The 17,218-nt window shown below is 42.5% G+C and overlaps 1 protein-coding gene across 3 annotated transcripts in view; it reads left to right on the forward strand.

The window, feature by feature from the left end:
* The window catches only part of UBE4B (ubiquitination factor E4B), a 124,290-nt gene that overhangs the window by 97,930 nt on the left and 9,142 nt on the right, over positions 1-17,218 (forward strand). For all 3 annotated transcript variants that reach the window (XM_026005051.2, XM_072731259.1, XM_072731260.1), the window contains 5 exons: positions 478-713; positions 8,737-8,863; positions 10,594-10,738; positions 14,735-14,869; positions 16,536-16,727. In XM_026005051.2, the coding sequence (XP_025860836.2) occupies positions 478-713; positions 8,737-8,863; positions 10,594-10,738; positions 14,735-14,869; positions 16,536-16,727 (835 nt within the window). The remainder of the gene's footprint in view (positions 1-477; positions 714-8,736; positions 8,864-10,593; positions 10,739-14,734; positions 14,870-16,535; positions 16,728-17,218) is intronic.

Here is a 17,218-nt window from a genome sequence, read left to right on the forward strand (position 1 = left end):
TTATAACTGACACTTGAGATTTTTTTTTTAATTAAAACACCTATCAGAAAAAATTTTTAGAGGTACCTGGCTGGCTCAGTCAGTGGAGCATGTGACTCTTGATCTTGGGGTTGTGAGTCTGAGCCGCACATTGGGTATAGAGATTCCTTAAAAATAAAATCTTTAAACCAAAAAAAATTTTAAGTGTTTTCAGTAGTGAAGATCTTTTATGAGACTCACCTCATAATTTAATCATGGCTTTGGTTTATTTCCTAAAATAGTATAAGTTAATATAACATGCTCAGCCAGTAGACACAATAGATTTTAAATCTTTCTAGTTCTAAAGTAAACAGTCATTTGAAACTCAGCAAGTTGAAGAGAATTCAGTGTCTTGGCTCCTAGAACTATGGCCCCCCACTTCCCTGCTTGATGACCCCAGCACCCACCCAGCTAGAGTTTCTGAGAGCTTTATTTCTTGCTCTTCTTGCCTCTCTCCAGATACTCTCCTCAGGTGCTGTATGAGCCCTGTACTCAGGATATTGTGATGTTCCTCGTTGTGATGTTGTGTAACCAGAACTACATCCGAAATCCATATCTGGTGGCCAAACTGGTAGAAGTCATGTTTATGACCAACCCGGCTGTTCAGCCACGAACCCAGAAGTTTTTTGAAATGATTGAAAACCATCCTCTCTCCACCAAGTTGTTGGTCCCTTCACTGATGAAGTTTTATACAGGTAGGTTCTGAGTCTTTAGGTAGGCAAGGTCATCTAAAGCCAGTGGATGGAATTACTCTAAATCTGGTAGCTAACATCCTGATGGCCACTTACAGGTATAACCTACTAATCCCACTGCTGGCAGAGCATGTACTGTTGGCTTATTTTTGCCTGAGTGGTGGAAATATCATACTGACCATTCTACACACTAGTGGCTTATGATGCAGCAGCATCCACTGTAAGCCAGATAAACTTTTAGGTACTTTTGTAATATTGTCATATAACTCATAGTTTCCAGAACAGGGTAAAACAAGGAACTTTAAAAAAAGGTTTAATTTTCAACCCCGCTCAAATCAATGGAATCAGGATATCAGGGAATCTTCTCTCATTCACTCAATCTACACATATTTGTTGAGTGTCTGCTAATAGCCAGGCACTGTTCTAGGTGCTGGGTTACACTGGTTAAACAGATTGAGAACACATTAGACACTCAGCAAGGAGGTCCTCCACTTCTGGGTGAATTGGATTCCAGATTTTTAGGCTTTATTTGGCTTTTGAACTACAAATATATTTTCATAAAGCTGATTACCTTGGGACCTATTGACCTGTATGGTAGCAAAGGTATAAGATCATACTAATGCACAATTTCCTTCCAGTTTTTACATTTTACACGAAAGGAAGTGTGTCTTGTCTGTCTTGTCTTCTGTTGAACCTAGCACATTCTGGGCACCCAGTAAGTGTCTTTAGGGTTTAATAGGATGTACTTGCCATGCTCTGGGAAGAAACATTGGCTGTCCAAGAGTGCAGCCGTTTGCTGCTCACTGCAGAATAGCAGTTTGAGGATTCCTCTGTGTGGCAGCCATCAGTGACACATCCCTTCCCTGTTGACCAAGATTGTTCCTGCTCATTTGGAGCTGGTGCTGTCACCTCTGTCTTCACTTCTGAGGGTTCCAGCAGTCTGTCTACTTCCTTTCTCCTTTGTCACTTTGCTTTGTAACATCCAGTAGTAGTTTCTGTGGGGTGTCTGACTGGCTCCGACTATAGAGCATGTGACTTATGATCTCTGGGTTGTGAGTTGGAGCCCCACACTGAGTGTAGAGATTACCTAAAACAAAAAAAGTTTCTTTTTTTTCCCCAGGCTTCTGATATCCTCTTAAACCTAAAGCAAGTAGACGAGTCCTTTAAAGTTTTGTTAACATCCTCACTTTGAAAACAGCAGAACGAACACTCCAGGGTAAAAAGCCTCTTCTTGGCTCCCCAATCCTCTTCCATTCCTTAGTCCTGGTAGGGGAGGACCTCTCTCCCAGAAATCAGGTACAAATGATAAGTTACATGTGTACAGGACAGGACCTCATTCAGTGTCTTGCACATATCAGGATTACTTAAAGATAATTTTGCATTTCTTAAAATAACAGTAATGTCCCTCTTTTCACCTGTTATTTGTAAATTTATTTTTTAAGATGAGAATACTCAGTGCTAATAACATAGTTGTAGAGAACTACACTAACCTGCAAATGCCTAGTTCAGCTGGTGTGCAGAATCAGGGCAAGGCAGCTATGAGAATATAAGTTGGTAAAACCTTTCTGGAAGGCAATTTGGCAGTCTACACCAAAAGCCCTTAAAGTATATATGTCCTATGTATCAGTCAAGGTCCAGTAAGGAAACCAGAAACATACCCATTATTTTAATACAGTTTAAATACAGTTGACCTGAGGTGCCTAGGTGGCTCAGTCAGTTAAGCGTCTGCCTTCGGCTTGGGTCATGATCTCAGGGTCCTGGGATTGAGCCCCACGTAGAGTTCCCTGCTCAGCAGGGAGCCAGCTTCTCCCTTTCCCTCTGCTCCTCCCCCCCCCCTCAACTTGTGCTCTCTCACTCTCTCTCTCAAATAAATAAAATATTTTTAAAAAATATATAAGTAGGACAGCCTGGGTGGCTCAGAAGTTTAGTGCTTACCTTCAGCCCAGGGCATGATCCTGGAGACCTGGGATGGAGTACCACATGGGGTTCTCTGTATGGAGCCTGCTTCTCCCTCTGCCTGTGTCTCTGCCTGTGTCTCTGCCTCTCTCTCTCTCTGTCTCTCTCTCTCTCTGTCTCTCTCATCTCTCATGAATAAATAAATAAAATCTTTAAAAAGAAAAATATATATATAAGTATAGTTGATCTTTGAACACCGTGGGAAGTTAGAGACACCCCCCATGCATCCAAAAATCCACTTTTACCATTTTACTCTCCCAGATTTAATTATTAACAGCCTACTGTTGACCAGAAGCTTTATCACTAGTATAAATAGTCAACATATCTGTATGTTGTATGTATTATACACTGTATTCTTATGAGAAAGTAAGCTAGAGGAAAGAAAATGTTACTAAGAAAATCATAAGGGAGGGCAGCCCTGGTGGCTTAGCGGTTTAGCGCCACCTTCAGCCCAGGGTGTGATTCTGGAGACCCGGGATCGAGTCCCACGTCAGGCTCCCTGCATGGAGCCTGCTTCTCTCTCTCAAATAAATAAATAAATAAATAAATAAATAAATAAATAAATAGATTAAAATATTTTTTAAAAAAAGAAAATCATAAGAGAGGCACCTTTGGTGCAAGTCGTGATCCTGGGATCCTGGATTGAGCCCTGCATCAGGCTCCCTGCTCAGCAGGGAGTCTGCTTCTCTCCCTCCCCCTGCTGCTCCTCCTGCTTGTGCTGTCTCTTTCAAATGAATAAAATCTTAAAAAAAAAAAAAAAAAAAAAGGAAGGAAGGAAGAGAAAATGCGTTTACGGTCCTGTATATATATTGGAAAAAATGTGTTAGTGCAACCATGCAGTTCAGACCCATGTTGTTCAAGGATCAACTGTATAAGGAATTGGCCAAGTAGATACCGGAGGACAGAAAGGCAAATAAGAACTTTGATATAAGGCAGATTATAGGCTCAGGAAGCAATCATCATCTGTCTCCAGAGCTGGGGGAACCCAGAGAAGAGGCTGCAGTTAAAATCTAGCAGCTCGAATAAGGATGAGGACCAAACTGGACCTAGACCTTGGAGGAAGGACACTGGCCAGCTCATGTCTCTGAGGGGGTGCAGTCTTGCTAGTTCTGCAGCTGTGGAATGGAGCTGGAAACTGGAAGTTGCTGCTGCTAGGAGGAAGAACTGCTGGCAGGAGCAGCCTTCTTACTGCCAAGTGCCTGCTCTCCTTTAGTTTTCCAGTTCTCCCGCAGCGCCCCCTGTTGGCGAACCCAACTTGCAGAGTCCCTGCCCCCAGCCTTGCAAAGCCAAGTATAGAAGAGTGGATTGGGGGCTGAGAGACAGCAGCTAAATAAACGGCTCACTCTTTTGCACGTAAGCTTAATTTCTGGTAATATATTATGTGGGGATAATTATAAATGTGAGTGCATGTTTATAATGATATTCACAGCAGCATCATTTATAGTGCAGTATAGTGAAAATACTAAAAACAGCCTAAATTTCTTCCAGCTGTGGATAAATTAAGTAAATTACAGTTTATCCATAAAGTGGATGTGAAAATAATATGTTATTTACATTAAATGGTTAAGTAATAGTAAAGAAAATGTCAAGTAATGAAACAACATGTACTTTATAACCACATGTTGGTACACATCTATACAATAGAAAATGGTGTAGAAGAAGATATACCAAAATACTAACAGTGAGTTGGTTATTTTTGAATGGTAGAACTGTCCATGGTTTTATTTTTTTTCTTTTTAAGAAGTTATCTGAACGTACTCTGCAATAAATTGTATTGTTAGTATTAAAAACAAAAAATATTTAGTTAAATATATTTTATACTCAGTTGGTGCCCTGGACCTGTCACTATGGCTTATTTGGAATAAAGCATGGGGCTGGGGTATAGGTATATGCAAAGGGGTGGGCCTCTTCCTGGGAGACCAGTCCTGGGCCTGGCGGAGCCCCACTGGTAAGATCCCAGGAGGTCCTTTTCCCCTTTGCCACCAAGCGGTATGCCCTCTGGCCCTGAACCATGTTTGTGGTCCTAGAGGGATGATACCTATGCTAATAATAGCCACCACTTATGGAATCCTCACTAATCCTTTCATTTAATCTGCACAGCCATGTCAAGATGGGTGCTATAAATATCTTACAAATGAGCAACCCGAAGCTTAGGAAGGTTCAGAAGCTTGCTGAAGGTCAGCAGTTAGTGAGGAGCAGCAACCTCAGCAGGCGGACCTTTGCACAGGTGCTCCTGACTGCTGCGCTGTTAACTGTGCTGGTCCTAGAGGACCAGTGCCCAGAGAGCCCTCCCTGTAGTGGGACTACAGGCAGCCCTCAACTCATGCATCAGCCTGAGTTGACTTAGATCCTGTTGACTTAGATCCTGACTCTCAGATGTGAACTAGAGATGGGCATATGGATCTCCTCTTTTCTACCCCCAGGGAACATCCTAGCATAGGAAATGCGTAAGATCAATTTTGTGTTTCAAAAATTAAAATTAAGTTCCAAAATCAAGTGCTTTATTTGTACCAGCAGTCAGTTCCTTAAGGACCAACTCTCCCAACCTGGCTACTCAGAACTTGGAAGAACACTGATAACTAAGACTTACTTACAGACTTTTCTTCCCCAAGCAGATCCAAATCACCAGAGTCAGCATTAGCCCAAATAGATTCAATTGCTAAAGGCAGCCCCCATGGCGCAGAGGTTTAGCGCCGCCTGCAGCCTAGGGCATGACCCTGGAGACCCTGGATCGAGTCCCACGTCAGGCTCTCTGCATGGTGCCTGCTTCTCCCTCTGCCTGTGTCTCTGCCTCTCTCTCTCTCTCTCTGTGTCTCTATGAATAAATAAAAATAAATAATCTTTAAAAAAATATAAAAAGAATCAATTGCTAATTTTACATAAAGCTCCTACTGTGTGTCAGCACTGGTTTGGGTGCTAAGGCCTAATGGTGAAGATGTCAGAGTCACTGCTCTTGTGAGCCAGTCATTCTAGTTGGGAGATAGACATGAAGCCAATAAATAAGATACTTTCAGATAGGAGGGCATGATGCTCCTTTAAGAAGTGCAGTCAGGGAAGGTCTCTGAGATGGTGACTTCGGAGTAGTGTTGGAGACGAGACAAAAGAGTGAATCATATGATTTCAGCCACACTGTGGCAGGCAGCCTGGACAGCAAGTGTAAAGGCCCTGAGGCCCGGGCAGCTTAGTGAATCAACAAGGTCATCACCTGGGATCCCTGGGTGGCGCAGCGGTTTGGCGCCTGCCTTTGGCCCAGGGCGCGATCCTGGAGACCCGGGATCGAATCCCACATCAGGCTCCCGGTGCATGGAGCCTGCTTCTCCCTCCGCCTGTGTTTCTGCCCCTCTCTCTCTCTCTGTGACTATCATAAATAAATAAAAAATTAAAAAAAATTTAAAAAAAAAAAAAAAAAAACAAGGTCATCACCTGTGTTAGGGATCACAGTACACATCGGGGTAGCAAGGCCAGCCAGGATTTGGCCTCTTAAGAACTCGGACTTAGGAAGTAGAACTCGGGCTGCTACAGTTTTGAGGGAGCATGAGGAATGACATTTTTTAAATGTTGGGAGGGGTGTGTTTTGATAAGTAGTAAGTTAACAGTTATTACTTGACTTCTGTTATGCTCAGGATTTGGTACAGGTATTATGGGCAGTTTTGAGGATAGGAGAGGCTCTGTATCAGCCCTTCCAGTGTCTTTCTCAAGTAGACTTTGTTTTAAATCAGCTCTCTACACTTTAGTTCACACTTTTTTTTTTTTATATCTATTTATTTCAGGGAGTGAAAAAGCACACACAAGCAGGGAGAGGGGCAGGGGGAAGAATCTTCAAGCAGACTCCTCACTGAGCACGGAGCCCGACTCAGGGCTCAGTCTCACCACCCATGAGATCACAATCTAAGCTGAAACCAAGAGTCGTTGGATGCTCAACCAACTGGGCCACCCAGGCACCCCAGTTCACACTTTTATACAGTTAATAAAATGACACTTAGTTCATTGTAAAGAAAGATTGACCTAATGAATATGCATAAGTGCTTTCAGGTTTTTGTATGATAGGTGTTAATTACCTTATTCCTCTTATTTTTAAATAATCTTTCTTGTTGCAAAAAATATGTTCTTTGCAAAATATAGAAAATACCAAGAAGAAAATAAAAGTTATCAATAGTCTCTGCAATCAGAATATCCATTAACATTTTGCTCTGTATTTTGTCAGCCAGTTTATAGAAACATAAATACATATGGTGTGTGTATGTGCATTTTAAATATGATTGGCCCCATTTGGTAATCTGTGTTCTTCACTTCCTGTATCACAAATATTTTTTCATGTTCTCTGTCAGGCATTTGCATTTATATTCTTTTGTCTTATATAAATAGTAATGTAGAAAGTGTCCTTGGAAATCAGTCATTGAGTTTGCCTGCATGTGTTGTCAGGAATAGACTTGGTGGGTCAGAGAGATGGGCTCGTTGATGGCTTATGATACCAGTTGTTTGATTGCCTTTGAGAGGTTGTGTCACTGTTCATTCCCACCAGCAGTCGGCAGGTATCTCTTGCCCAGATTCTCACACACGGGTTTTGTCATTTTTGTAGCATCTGCTAAATTAATAGGTAAAAAATAGTATCTTATTTTAATATACATTTTTATCTTTTCTTGAGCCTTATTGTTTTTACCTGGCAATTTTCCCTCTTTTTAAAATGTGTTATAAACTCAGGAATTTCTCATGCTTAAGCTGTTTGTCTTTTGGATAACCTAAGTTTGATCTTTGTTCAATTTTAATAGTACATGAATGTTGGTACTTGGTAAATGATTGATGAGAGTATGTTGGATTTTACTAAACTTTTCTCTACTTTGGTACATGCTTGGAAATGTTAATTATACAAAAGTACTTAAAATAATACAGGCATATTTCAGAGATACTGCAGATTCAGATCCAGACCACTGCAAAAAGCAAATATGAGAATAAAGCAAGTCAAATGAATTTTCCTCTCTCCAAGTGCATATGAAAGTTATGTTTATACTATACTGTAGTCTGTTAAACTTACATTATCATTACATCTAAAAAAACCAATGTATATACCTTAATTTAAAAATACTTTACTGTTGGGACGCCTGGGTGGCTCAGCAGTTGAGCATCTGCCCTTTGACTCAGGGTGTGATCCTGAGGTCTGGGATCAAGTCCCACATCGGGCTCCTGCTTCTCCCTCTGCCTGTGTCTCTGCCTCTCTCTGTGTGTGTCTCTCATGAATAAATAAATAAAATCTTTAAAAAATAATAAATAAGAATATTTTACTGCCAAAAATGCTGACCATCATCTGAGGCAAGTCATAATCATTGATCACAGGTCACCATAACAAATATAATAATAATGAAAAAGTTTGAAATACTGCAGGAATTATCAAAATGTGATGCAGAAACATGAAGTGAGCAAATGCTGTTGGAAAAATTGGGCTGATAGACTTGCTCAATGCAGGGTTGCCATAAACCTTCAATTTGTTTAAAAAACACAGTATCTTGGGCAGCCCGGGTGGCTCAGCAGTTTAGCGCCCCCTTCAGCCTAGGGCCTGCCTGATCCTGGAGACCTGGGATCGTCCCTCCCTGCATAGAGCCTGTTTCTCCCTCTGCCTGTGTCTCTGCCTCTCCCTCTGTCTCTGTCTTTCATGAATAAATAAATAAAATCTTAAAAAAAAAAAAAAAAAAACACACACACAGTATCTCCAAAGCTCAGTAAAATGAGGTAAGGCCTATAGTCACATTTAATAAGTATGTGGCCCTTAAGAAAATCAACCCAGTTTTTTTTTCTGGTCATTGGCAAGTTGATGCTGTGCTGCTGATACCAGGCAACTTTCTGAGCCCAATTCATTTGGTGGTTGCGTCATTGCCAGACCTTCACTGTGAAGCTTGTGTCTTCAGAACAGCCTCCTCATTTTATCCTGCCTTACATGTGAGATACAAGTGCACAATCTTATCAAATCTCTGAATTTACAGATTTGTATTCACTCAATAACATTGTGGCTTCAGTAACTGCTTTTAGAAAGCTAAGACAGTACTTGTCCCTCAGTCCCTCTGTCTTTCTTCTCTAGATGTTGAACACACCGGAGCCACCAGTGAGTTCTACGACAAGTTCACTATTCGCTATCACATTAGCACCATTTTTAAAAGCCTTTGGCAAAACATAGCTCACCATGGCACCTTCATGGAGGAGTTCAAGTGAGTATCAGTCCCCCAATGTCACAACTTGCTCTCTTGCAAATCACAGGTGGGGTGACTGCTTAAGTCTTTCAGAGCTGGTTCTTCTTGACTCATGGCTAGGTCTCAGCCTCCTTTAATTTTTCTAGATGGTTCTGCTACACATGAGCAGAGTTACCTAAATGTCTGTGCTTGCAAGATATTGCTGAACTTTAGATTTGTCCACACTTTGGGGATGGTATGTATACATTAAGAATCTATAAATATTCTAAGATGATATGTGAAGTATTTTTTGGTGTTTTCTGTAATTGCAGTGTTAAGTGAGGCTGTCAGAATGCCTGGAATGAGATCGTAGAGTGTTCTGGAACATGATGTCAAGCTTTAGATGTGAAATGTTAGGAAGACTTTATATTCTGAAGTGGTTAGATTGAGGTTGTCATTTCAAATGTCATTCTTTGTAATAAGGCCCTAAACCTTGATTAAGGACTTTGTTACCTACATGAACTATTAGTGACTCCTTAAATCTGAACAAAAATTGTTTCATCTAAGTTACTTGCTTTAAAAAGAACGTAGATGAAAACGTTGAACTCTTGTTCTTCAGAAGAAATTTTATCCCATCTGCTTGGATCTTTTCAATCCATGTTAGATTACTGATCAAGTCTAGCTGTCATTTGTTAGCTCTGAGTTACTAGTCAATAATATTTTGCATTACCATGGGAGTAACCATTTGCTAGATAGGTTTCTGCAGAGTAAACTCTTCAAGTTAATTGTTTCTTTCCGAGAGTTGCTCTTGTGGTCAGAATTATGTTCCAACAAATCCTGGCACGAGTTTAGACCAGACAGGCTGATGGCTTGATCTGTGTGGTGCTGAGTAGGAGTGCTCGTCCTGAACTTGCCTTGTGTCTGAAATCTAGTCTTCCTACCCATGTTCACAGGAACTTCTGCTCCCCAGGCACGGGCTTACCAACCCCTGATTACACAGCATTAGATCCTGAAGTGTATGTAGCTCCTCTTTTCTCTACTAATCTTGCAGTTACAAAGCCTGGTGGTACACCAGCATCTCAGTGCCCCAGCAAGCCCTCTACTGTAACAGGATATGCAGGACAGTTTTATAGATTGGAAGCTTCAAGTTCTAGAAAGTGAGTTATATTCTCCTTTATCAATATTGCAGCTTCTAGCTTTTCTTCAGTGTGTCTTTATAATAAGGGATAACTGTATTTGTAATTGTCTTTCTTATATGTGGATAATTATTTGTGCTTTTTTTGTATCTTGGTTTAAACGTATTTTCTAGTCTGGAAGAGTGTCTTTTTTACTTAAAGTCATTGAATGAGCCAGGGATATGTTAAACCTGCTGCTCTCTGAAGAAGGGGGAGAAATTCAGCATTTGCTGGTCTCCTGGGATGTAAATACTTCTACTTTTGCCAAATTTAAGCTGTTAAGGGAATCTGCTCACAAAAGTCTAAATATTAACCATTGGCTCTCATAAACCATGCAGGGTACCTCCTGCATACCCCTTTAATGCTGCTCATTCCCTGAAATGAGCTTATCACTACTAATTAAAAGGAGTAACGAAATCCAAGGAAGACTTCATAGTCCTTGCCCTCCCCAGTACTTGAGTGGTGCCGAGGTGGGCAGTCTTACAGGGCGACATCACTGGCACTTTGGGCAGAGCCCCCTTCTCTTTGGGATCTGCTGCGGCATTTTGCCTTGGGGAGATATATGACCATGTCTAATGTAATTGCCTTTTTCAGTTCGGGGAAGCAGTTTGTTCGCTATATAAACATGCTGATAAATGACACGACCTTTTTACTCGATGAAAGTCTGGAGTCTCTGAAGCGAATCCACGAAGTGCAAGAAGAAATGAAGAACAAAGAACAGTGGGACCAGCTGCCCCGGGTGAGGACATAATGCAGATTCTGGGACAGCTTTGTGGGAAGCTGCCTTTGGACCCGGGGCTGTATTTGTGAGCCCTGGTGACTTAGATCTGACTGACTTGTCAGTGCTTGTCACCCACCCACCTGTGGGTTTCACAAAGTTACATCCCAGGTTTGGGGTAGGAGTAAGCTGAAACACTTGACCTAAAGCTAAGAAATCAAGTTAAGAAGTCTTTCAAAATGTGTCCTGAAAACTTTCTTGCCTTTTTAATTTTAAAGGGCTTTTTTGGAGAAGAGCTTTTATTGTCTCAATGAATGTGTTGATGTCAATTTATGAAAGTAGGAAGTAAATCTCTAGAGTGTGGCGCCAGACAAGCATTTGATTTGCTCATGTGATCTTCTTTAGACAACTATGTGAATAACTCAGGATTCTGGTGGGTTTTTTTTTTTTTCTTCTAGTGGATCTTGGTTTTATGTTCAGTTATTAATGTAAGAGAGGGTTGTTTTGCCAGGTTTCATGAGAAATTCATGCTGCACCAGCGACAGCATACTGACATACTTTTCTGACATTTATTGCAGCCATATAGATGGTTCTCTGATCAGTTACTTAGCGCTCAGCAGCCACTGGTGACTCCATACATTGGTTCAGTCTGTGTCTGATGTTTTTAGGCTCAGAATCAGAACTGCTTTCCAGAAAGAGTTCCCATGGAAAAGTAAGGAGGACTGTTTTTTCTTTACTAGCAATAACATTCTCAAAACGAAAATGCTGTCAAGCTCTAATGCTTTAGAGTCAAAAAGTATCTTCAGATAACTTAAGCACATATGAAAGCACATGTAGGAAAGATTTTCATTCCAAGTATTCCTGCAGCTTTGATGAGAAGTTTACATCTTGGTGTAGCCAACATGCTTATACTACAGACTTTACAAGCTTTGTCCAGGGCCTGTGAATGCTAGATTTCCTGAGTTTGGCTGCAATTCCCTCATCTTATTCTTGAGATGATGCAGAGGTTGTCCACTTTGTCCTTGGCACTATACTGGCATCTGCCAGAGTCCGACCTACCCTCATGTTCATTTCTAAATGAACTGTTAAATAAATAAATAAATAAATAAATAAATAAATAAATAAATAAATAATAAATAAATAAATAAATAAATAAATAAATAAATAAATAATAAACTGTTAAACCATTTTGCTAGTGTTCCTCCAGAACTTCCCTGCCACACCTCCCCATGTCCCACAGATGGGAAGTAGCCCAGACTTGATGCTCCATGCCCCCTCTATGGTAACTCCAGGCTTACCTCTCATGATGGTCCATTGGCTCCAATCCATACCAATCCCCAGATCCTCGCAGAACATGCTGGGAAACAGATGCGGCCGGTTGAAAGCTCTCCAGCTTTGGAGTCGAGGGCACCTGGGTTGGAGAATGGATGCTGCCACACGTTCAGAGTTCCTTAATCTCTATTTCCTTGTTCGTGAACCAGAGACGATCCGTGCTTTGCAGGAAAGCAATGAAGAGGACGTCAGGAATGTAGTTCAGAACTGTGTAGCTCCTGTTGTTTCATTCACCTTGAGACATTCCTTCTGTCCACAGTTCTCTACTTTCCATTCTTCTGCATTGAAACCCTACCAATTCTTTGCGTAACATCTTATCCAGATAGTCCCTCATGGTTGGAGCACCAGTCCGTGCAGCCACAAATCCTTAGCTTTCTCTATATTTCTGTAGCACTCACCTTATGTTGCTCGTGATGCTTCACTCAGACCGGCCAACGTCGTAAATGGGATACAGGTCTGTGGTGCATTATCTCATTCACAGTGGGTGCTTACTAGCATTTGCTTAGGAGACAACCAAACAATTCCCGGTGACTTTCCCGTGTTTGTAGATGAGAAAACGGCATAAATTATCCCAAACAAGTGCTATTTCTGAAATCTTGTCTATTTGACCGTGAAGTCACTTCCTGCCCTCCAGCTCCCTGCCTGCTGCTATTTATTTATTTATTTATTTATTTATTTTTGCCTGCTGCTCTTTATTACTTTCCTGTCCTCTGAGTGCTGGAGGACTCCACTGCTTGGCCCTCCAGCTTCTCCCCTACTCTCCCTACACTCACTGCAGAGGCTCGTGTCTCTCAGCGAGGGTGCTGGTTGGAATTGTGAGTGCAGTCGAATGTTGCGGTAGCAATAATTCTTTATTATGAGAGACTGCACCGAACATTGCAGGACATTTAACATCCCTGGCCTGTGATGTATCCTGTATTCTAAAGATTCCAGAATGTGTCTCCTCAGCTCCTGTCTCTCCTAACTCCAGATTGCTTAACCAGCAGTTGACTTGCCCCTCTGTGTGGTGGTCTAATAATATCCCTTGATGAGGTCCTCCACACCTCCTCTCTGGGTCTGCCCAGCCTCCATGAGTGACAACTACATTCTTTTAATTGCTCTGACTCAACACTTTGGAGTCTTCCTTGATTCTTCTCCCGCAGCAAATGCCTCAAGACTATCTTAAAATACCCATACCTGACCTCTTGCCCTACCTCTAGGCAACAACCCTCTCTTTTCCTGGCTTTCTGGAGCCTCTCTTAATGATCTCTCAGCCTCCACTCTTCTTCGTGTCCATATCAGAGGGATGTGTTGTTAAAACTTGTTTGCTAAAAAAAGAAAAAAAAAACTTGTTTGCTCATTATTGCCACTTGACTCAGAATTCTTCGAAGCTTCCCTTCTCATTCAGTGTCCTGTCTCAAATTAGAGAGGGCCCCTGGCCCACCATTCTCCATTTCACTCACTCTCCCTGAACCACACTGGCCTCCTTGAGCTTCTCCTGACACGCTTGCCAATCCCTCTACCAGGAGCACTCTTGCCCCAGATTTCTGCTGACTCTCCTCCTTCAAATAGCCACTTAAATGTCACCTCCTTAGAGGCTGTCCCTTACCACTCTTTCTCCCTTCTTATTCTGCTTTCTTTTTCTTCATCACTATCAGACTTTGTATGTGTCTGTGTGGGTGTGTGTTTATTGCTTGTCGCCCCACCCGCAATCGCAGCTCCATGAGGTTTGCCAGCCTGTTGGTCATGCTCTGTACTCCGGTGCCTGACGAGGGCCTGGATAGCACATGTGGATGGATGCATGTGATGTGCAGACACATATTGCACTGGTTCTTACCTTGTTCTTAGATCTTCCTGCTTTCACATGTGTTCTGTAGGTGCATTCTTTACTGAGGGGTCGGTGGGCAGATTACCTAGCATCACTGTACAACCTCCCCTGAACACCTACTCAGACGGTGACCCCTAAGGACCTCCGGTGATGGCATCAGCTGCTCTAGCTGTTCCCCCTCCCCCCTTAACTTGAACTAAGATGGTCTCTGAGCCTCAATGGAAGAATTTCCGATCTGCTGTTCTTGGGGCTTTCCTCCATCCCAGAGCCTCCAGTGCTCCGCCTTGCTTTACCCAAGAGGCAGACACACCTTATTATCTTGTTTCCCAGCCCATGGCAGAGCTGAAAGTGGAAGGTGCAAGAGGCAAGCTTGCTGACAGTTGTCAGGGGTGACAGCCTGACAGCATGGTGAGACAGAACTCAAAACCTTAGCAGCCTGTAGTTGCTCGGCAGAGGGGCAAAACGTCTAGGCCCCAGTATGGCCGCAGAACATAACATGTGTTGTTAAAATATTGGTGACTCCGAGTCATTATGAAGGGAAACGGAACTATCCTTGATTAGCAACCACGTGTATCGAGTGTGATGGAAGATCCACTTCTTCCATCCCTCACAGAAGTTGAAGGTGACTCATTGAGGAAACAGGGTCTCATGTCAGTTAAATAGTGTGCCAGGGTCACCTCCTTAGCGTCCCAGAGAGGGCTCATGCTGAAAAGAACAAAGTTCAGTTATCTGGAAGATTCTCTGGTTTGGGTGGTTCTCATTCCCTTGGCGCATTGGCTTTGTGGTACGTTTGCCCCGCTCTGAGCTGACAGCATTTGCATCCACGCTTGGTATGCAGTGCGCTCACACGTGCCTGGCATCTGCTCCATGTTTCCTAGGATCAGCAGCAAGCCCGGCAGTCCCAGCTTGCTCAGGACGAGCGGGTTTCACGCTCCTACCTTGCCCTGGCAACAGAGACCGTGGACATGTTCCATATCCTCACGAAACAGGTCCAGAAGCCCTTCCTCAGACCGGTGAGTCAAAACGTGGGGTGTTTGTCAGATTCCATAGTCAGGTTCAATGCTGATTCTGTTCCCAGTTATGCCAAGTGATACAGCACTCAGTGGACAGACCGAAGTCTGTGAACAGTCCCTTCCTTCCAAGATAATGTACTTTCTGTAAGCTTTCTGCTTATAGAGCACATGGGATTATCAATGCTGAGACTGTGACATATTTTTATCATTACTGATTAGCATTTTATTTATACTAAAAGTATAAAGTAGCATCAGTTGGAAATTAGAGTATAGTAAGTAGAAATCATTGATAACAGGGAAGATCTTTGGTTCTCCTGGTTGTAGCTTTGTTATACTCAGGAAGCCAAAGAGTAATGAGAGCCATAATTAGGATTTAGAATAGATTGAAGGTAGTCAGAATATTTGATCTTGATGTTATTAATAAGACCTAGGTCCTGTTTCTGAAATGGAAACTGAGTGACATAACTGATGCTGTGCTTCGACCCCTTGCCCTCCCACCACCGTACAGCACAGAAGCTTTACGGTGTGGCCAGGACAGGGAGGTAAGGATGGCAAAGAAGGGGCCTGGGAGCTGGTAGTTAATTGCCTAGAGATCTGGAGACAGGCTTACAGTGGAAAATAATTTTTTTCTTCACATCCTCCCATATCCATGCTCATGGCCACACCCTAGCCTGGGTGCCTCTCATCGATGAGTCTCCTCCTCTGTCTGTTTTCCATTTCACATCTCTTTGTAAGAGAGCAATAGAACGTGAAACAAAACCCAACTCATTATTGAAAGCATGCAAACACTGCAACTGATTTCAACAAGATAGTTTAGACCATTACTTCCCTGGGGCTGGCAAGTGGAATTTCTTTAAACTTTTCCTACAAAGTCCAGATAGTAGTTAGGCATCATGGGCCGCACAGTCTGGCGCAACTACTCAATGTGGCTGTTAGAGCACGAAGGCAATTACAAACGAGATAAACAAGTGAGTGTGACAAACATTAGACTTTGTTTTAAATAAATAAATTTTAAAAACTTTTTTTTAAAAGATTTTATTTATTTATTCATGAGAGACACACAGAGAGAGACACAGGCAGAGGGAGAAGCAGGCTCCATGCAGGGAGCCTGATGTGGGACCTGATCCCAGGACTCCAGGATCACACCCTGGGCCAAAGGCAGGCGCTAAACTGCTGAGCCACCCAGGGATCCCCTAATTTTAAAAATCTTTAAAAAAAAAATTCCCCTCTCTGAACTGTCAGGGACTCTTGAAATTTAGAAAAATAATGCATACGATGATGGCTAAAAAGAACATATGGAAAAACTTGTTTGATGTGTTATGATGATGGAGTTATGAGTGATTTTCCCTCTTACCTGCCTCTCATTGAATTTGGAGTGATACTTGTTATTATAATTGAAAGCATGAATTTAAAGAAAAGTTTGCCTTCTGTTGGTATTTATAGATATTCTATCAACCTGCAACATTATTAAATGTTAGAATTACTAGATTCAAGATGGAGAGTAAAAATTTTGGATATAATATCCTTCTTCAGCTTATGACTCACAGCACACATAAAGAGATTTTTTGAAGATTAATCCAGCCAGTTACTCCCCTGAAATGGGAGTTTTGGTCCTTCTCGCTTGTCTCAACAGCATGAATTGTCCTCTTACCCTGTGATTTCTTAGGAACTTGGACCCCGATTGGCTGCAATGCTGAATTTTAATCTCCAGCAACTCTGTGGCCCCAAGTGCCGCGACCTGAAAGTTGAAAACCCTGAGAAATATGGCTTTGAACCAAAGAAGCTGTTGGACCAACTGACAGACATTTACCTGCAGCTGGACTGTGCCCGGTTCGCCAAAGCCATCGCTGATGACCAGGTCAGTGCCCAAAGGAGTGGGCCATTCCAGTGGGGAGGCTGGGTTTCAGGCCACCCAGCTGGCTGGTCAGCGTACCATCTCTGTGGACTTACTGGCAGACCCTTTGCCACGACATACTCATCTGTCCCTGGGTTTTCCCCTCTTGGAATCAGGGAAGGCGATACTCTTCAACTTGTGGCTTGGGAAGTTTTTAATACATAAATGGAAATAATCACCACAGTGGCCAGCAGATCTTGTCTGGTGTAAACAAAGATAAATCAGCGCTTTTTCTTTGGGGGTAAAAGAGCCAGTTTGGCTCTTGATTGGCCAGTTTGGCCCCCAAATCCGTCTGCAGTGGGGTTCCTAGTCCGTCCCACCAAGGGCCTCATGCGACAGATCTATCACCTTCCCACAAAGGTCCCATCTCTCAAGAGTCCAGGTCTGCTTCCCAAGGCCCCACTTTGGTGCTGCTGTGATGTGATTCCCGGTTTCAGACCCCATGTGGTTGTCTC

The sequence above is a fragment of the Vulpes vulpes genome, chromosome 12, assembly GCF_048418805.1.
Source record: "Vulpes vulpes isolate BD-2025 chromosome 12, VulVul3, whole genome shotgun sequence".
Classification (NCBI taxonomy): domain Eukaryota; kingdom Metazoa; phylum Chordata; class Mammalia; order Carnivora; family Canidae; genus Vulpes; species Vulpes vulpes.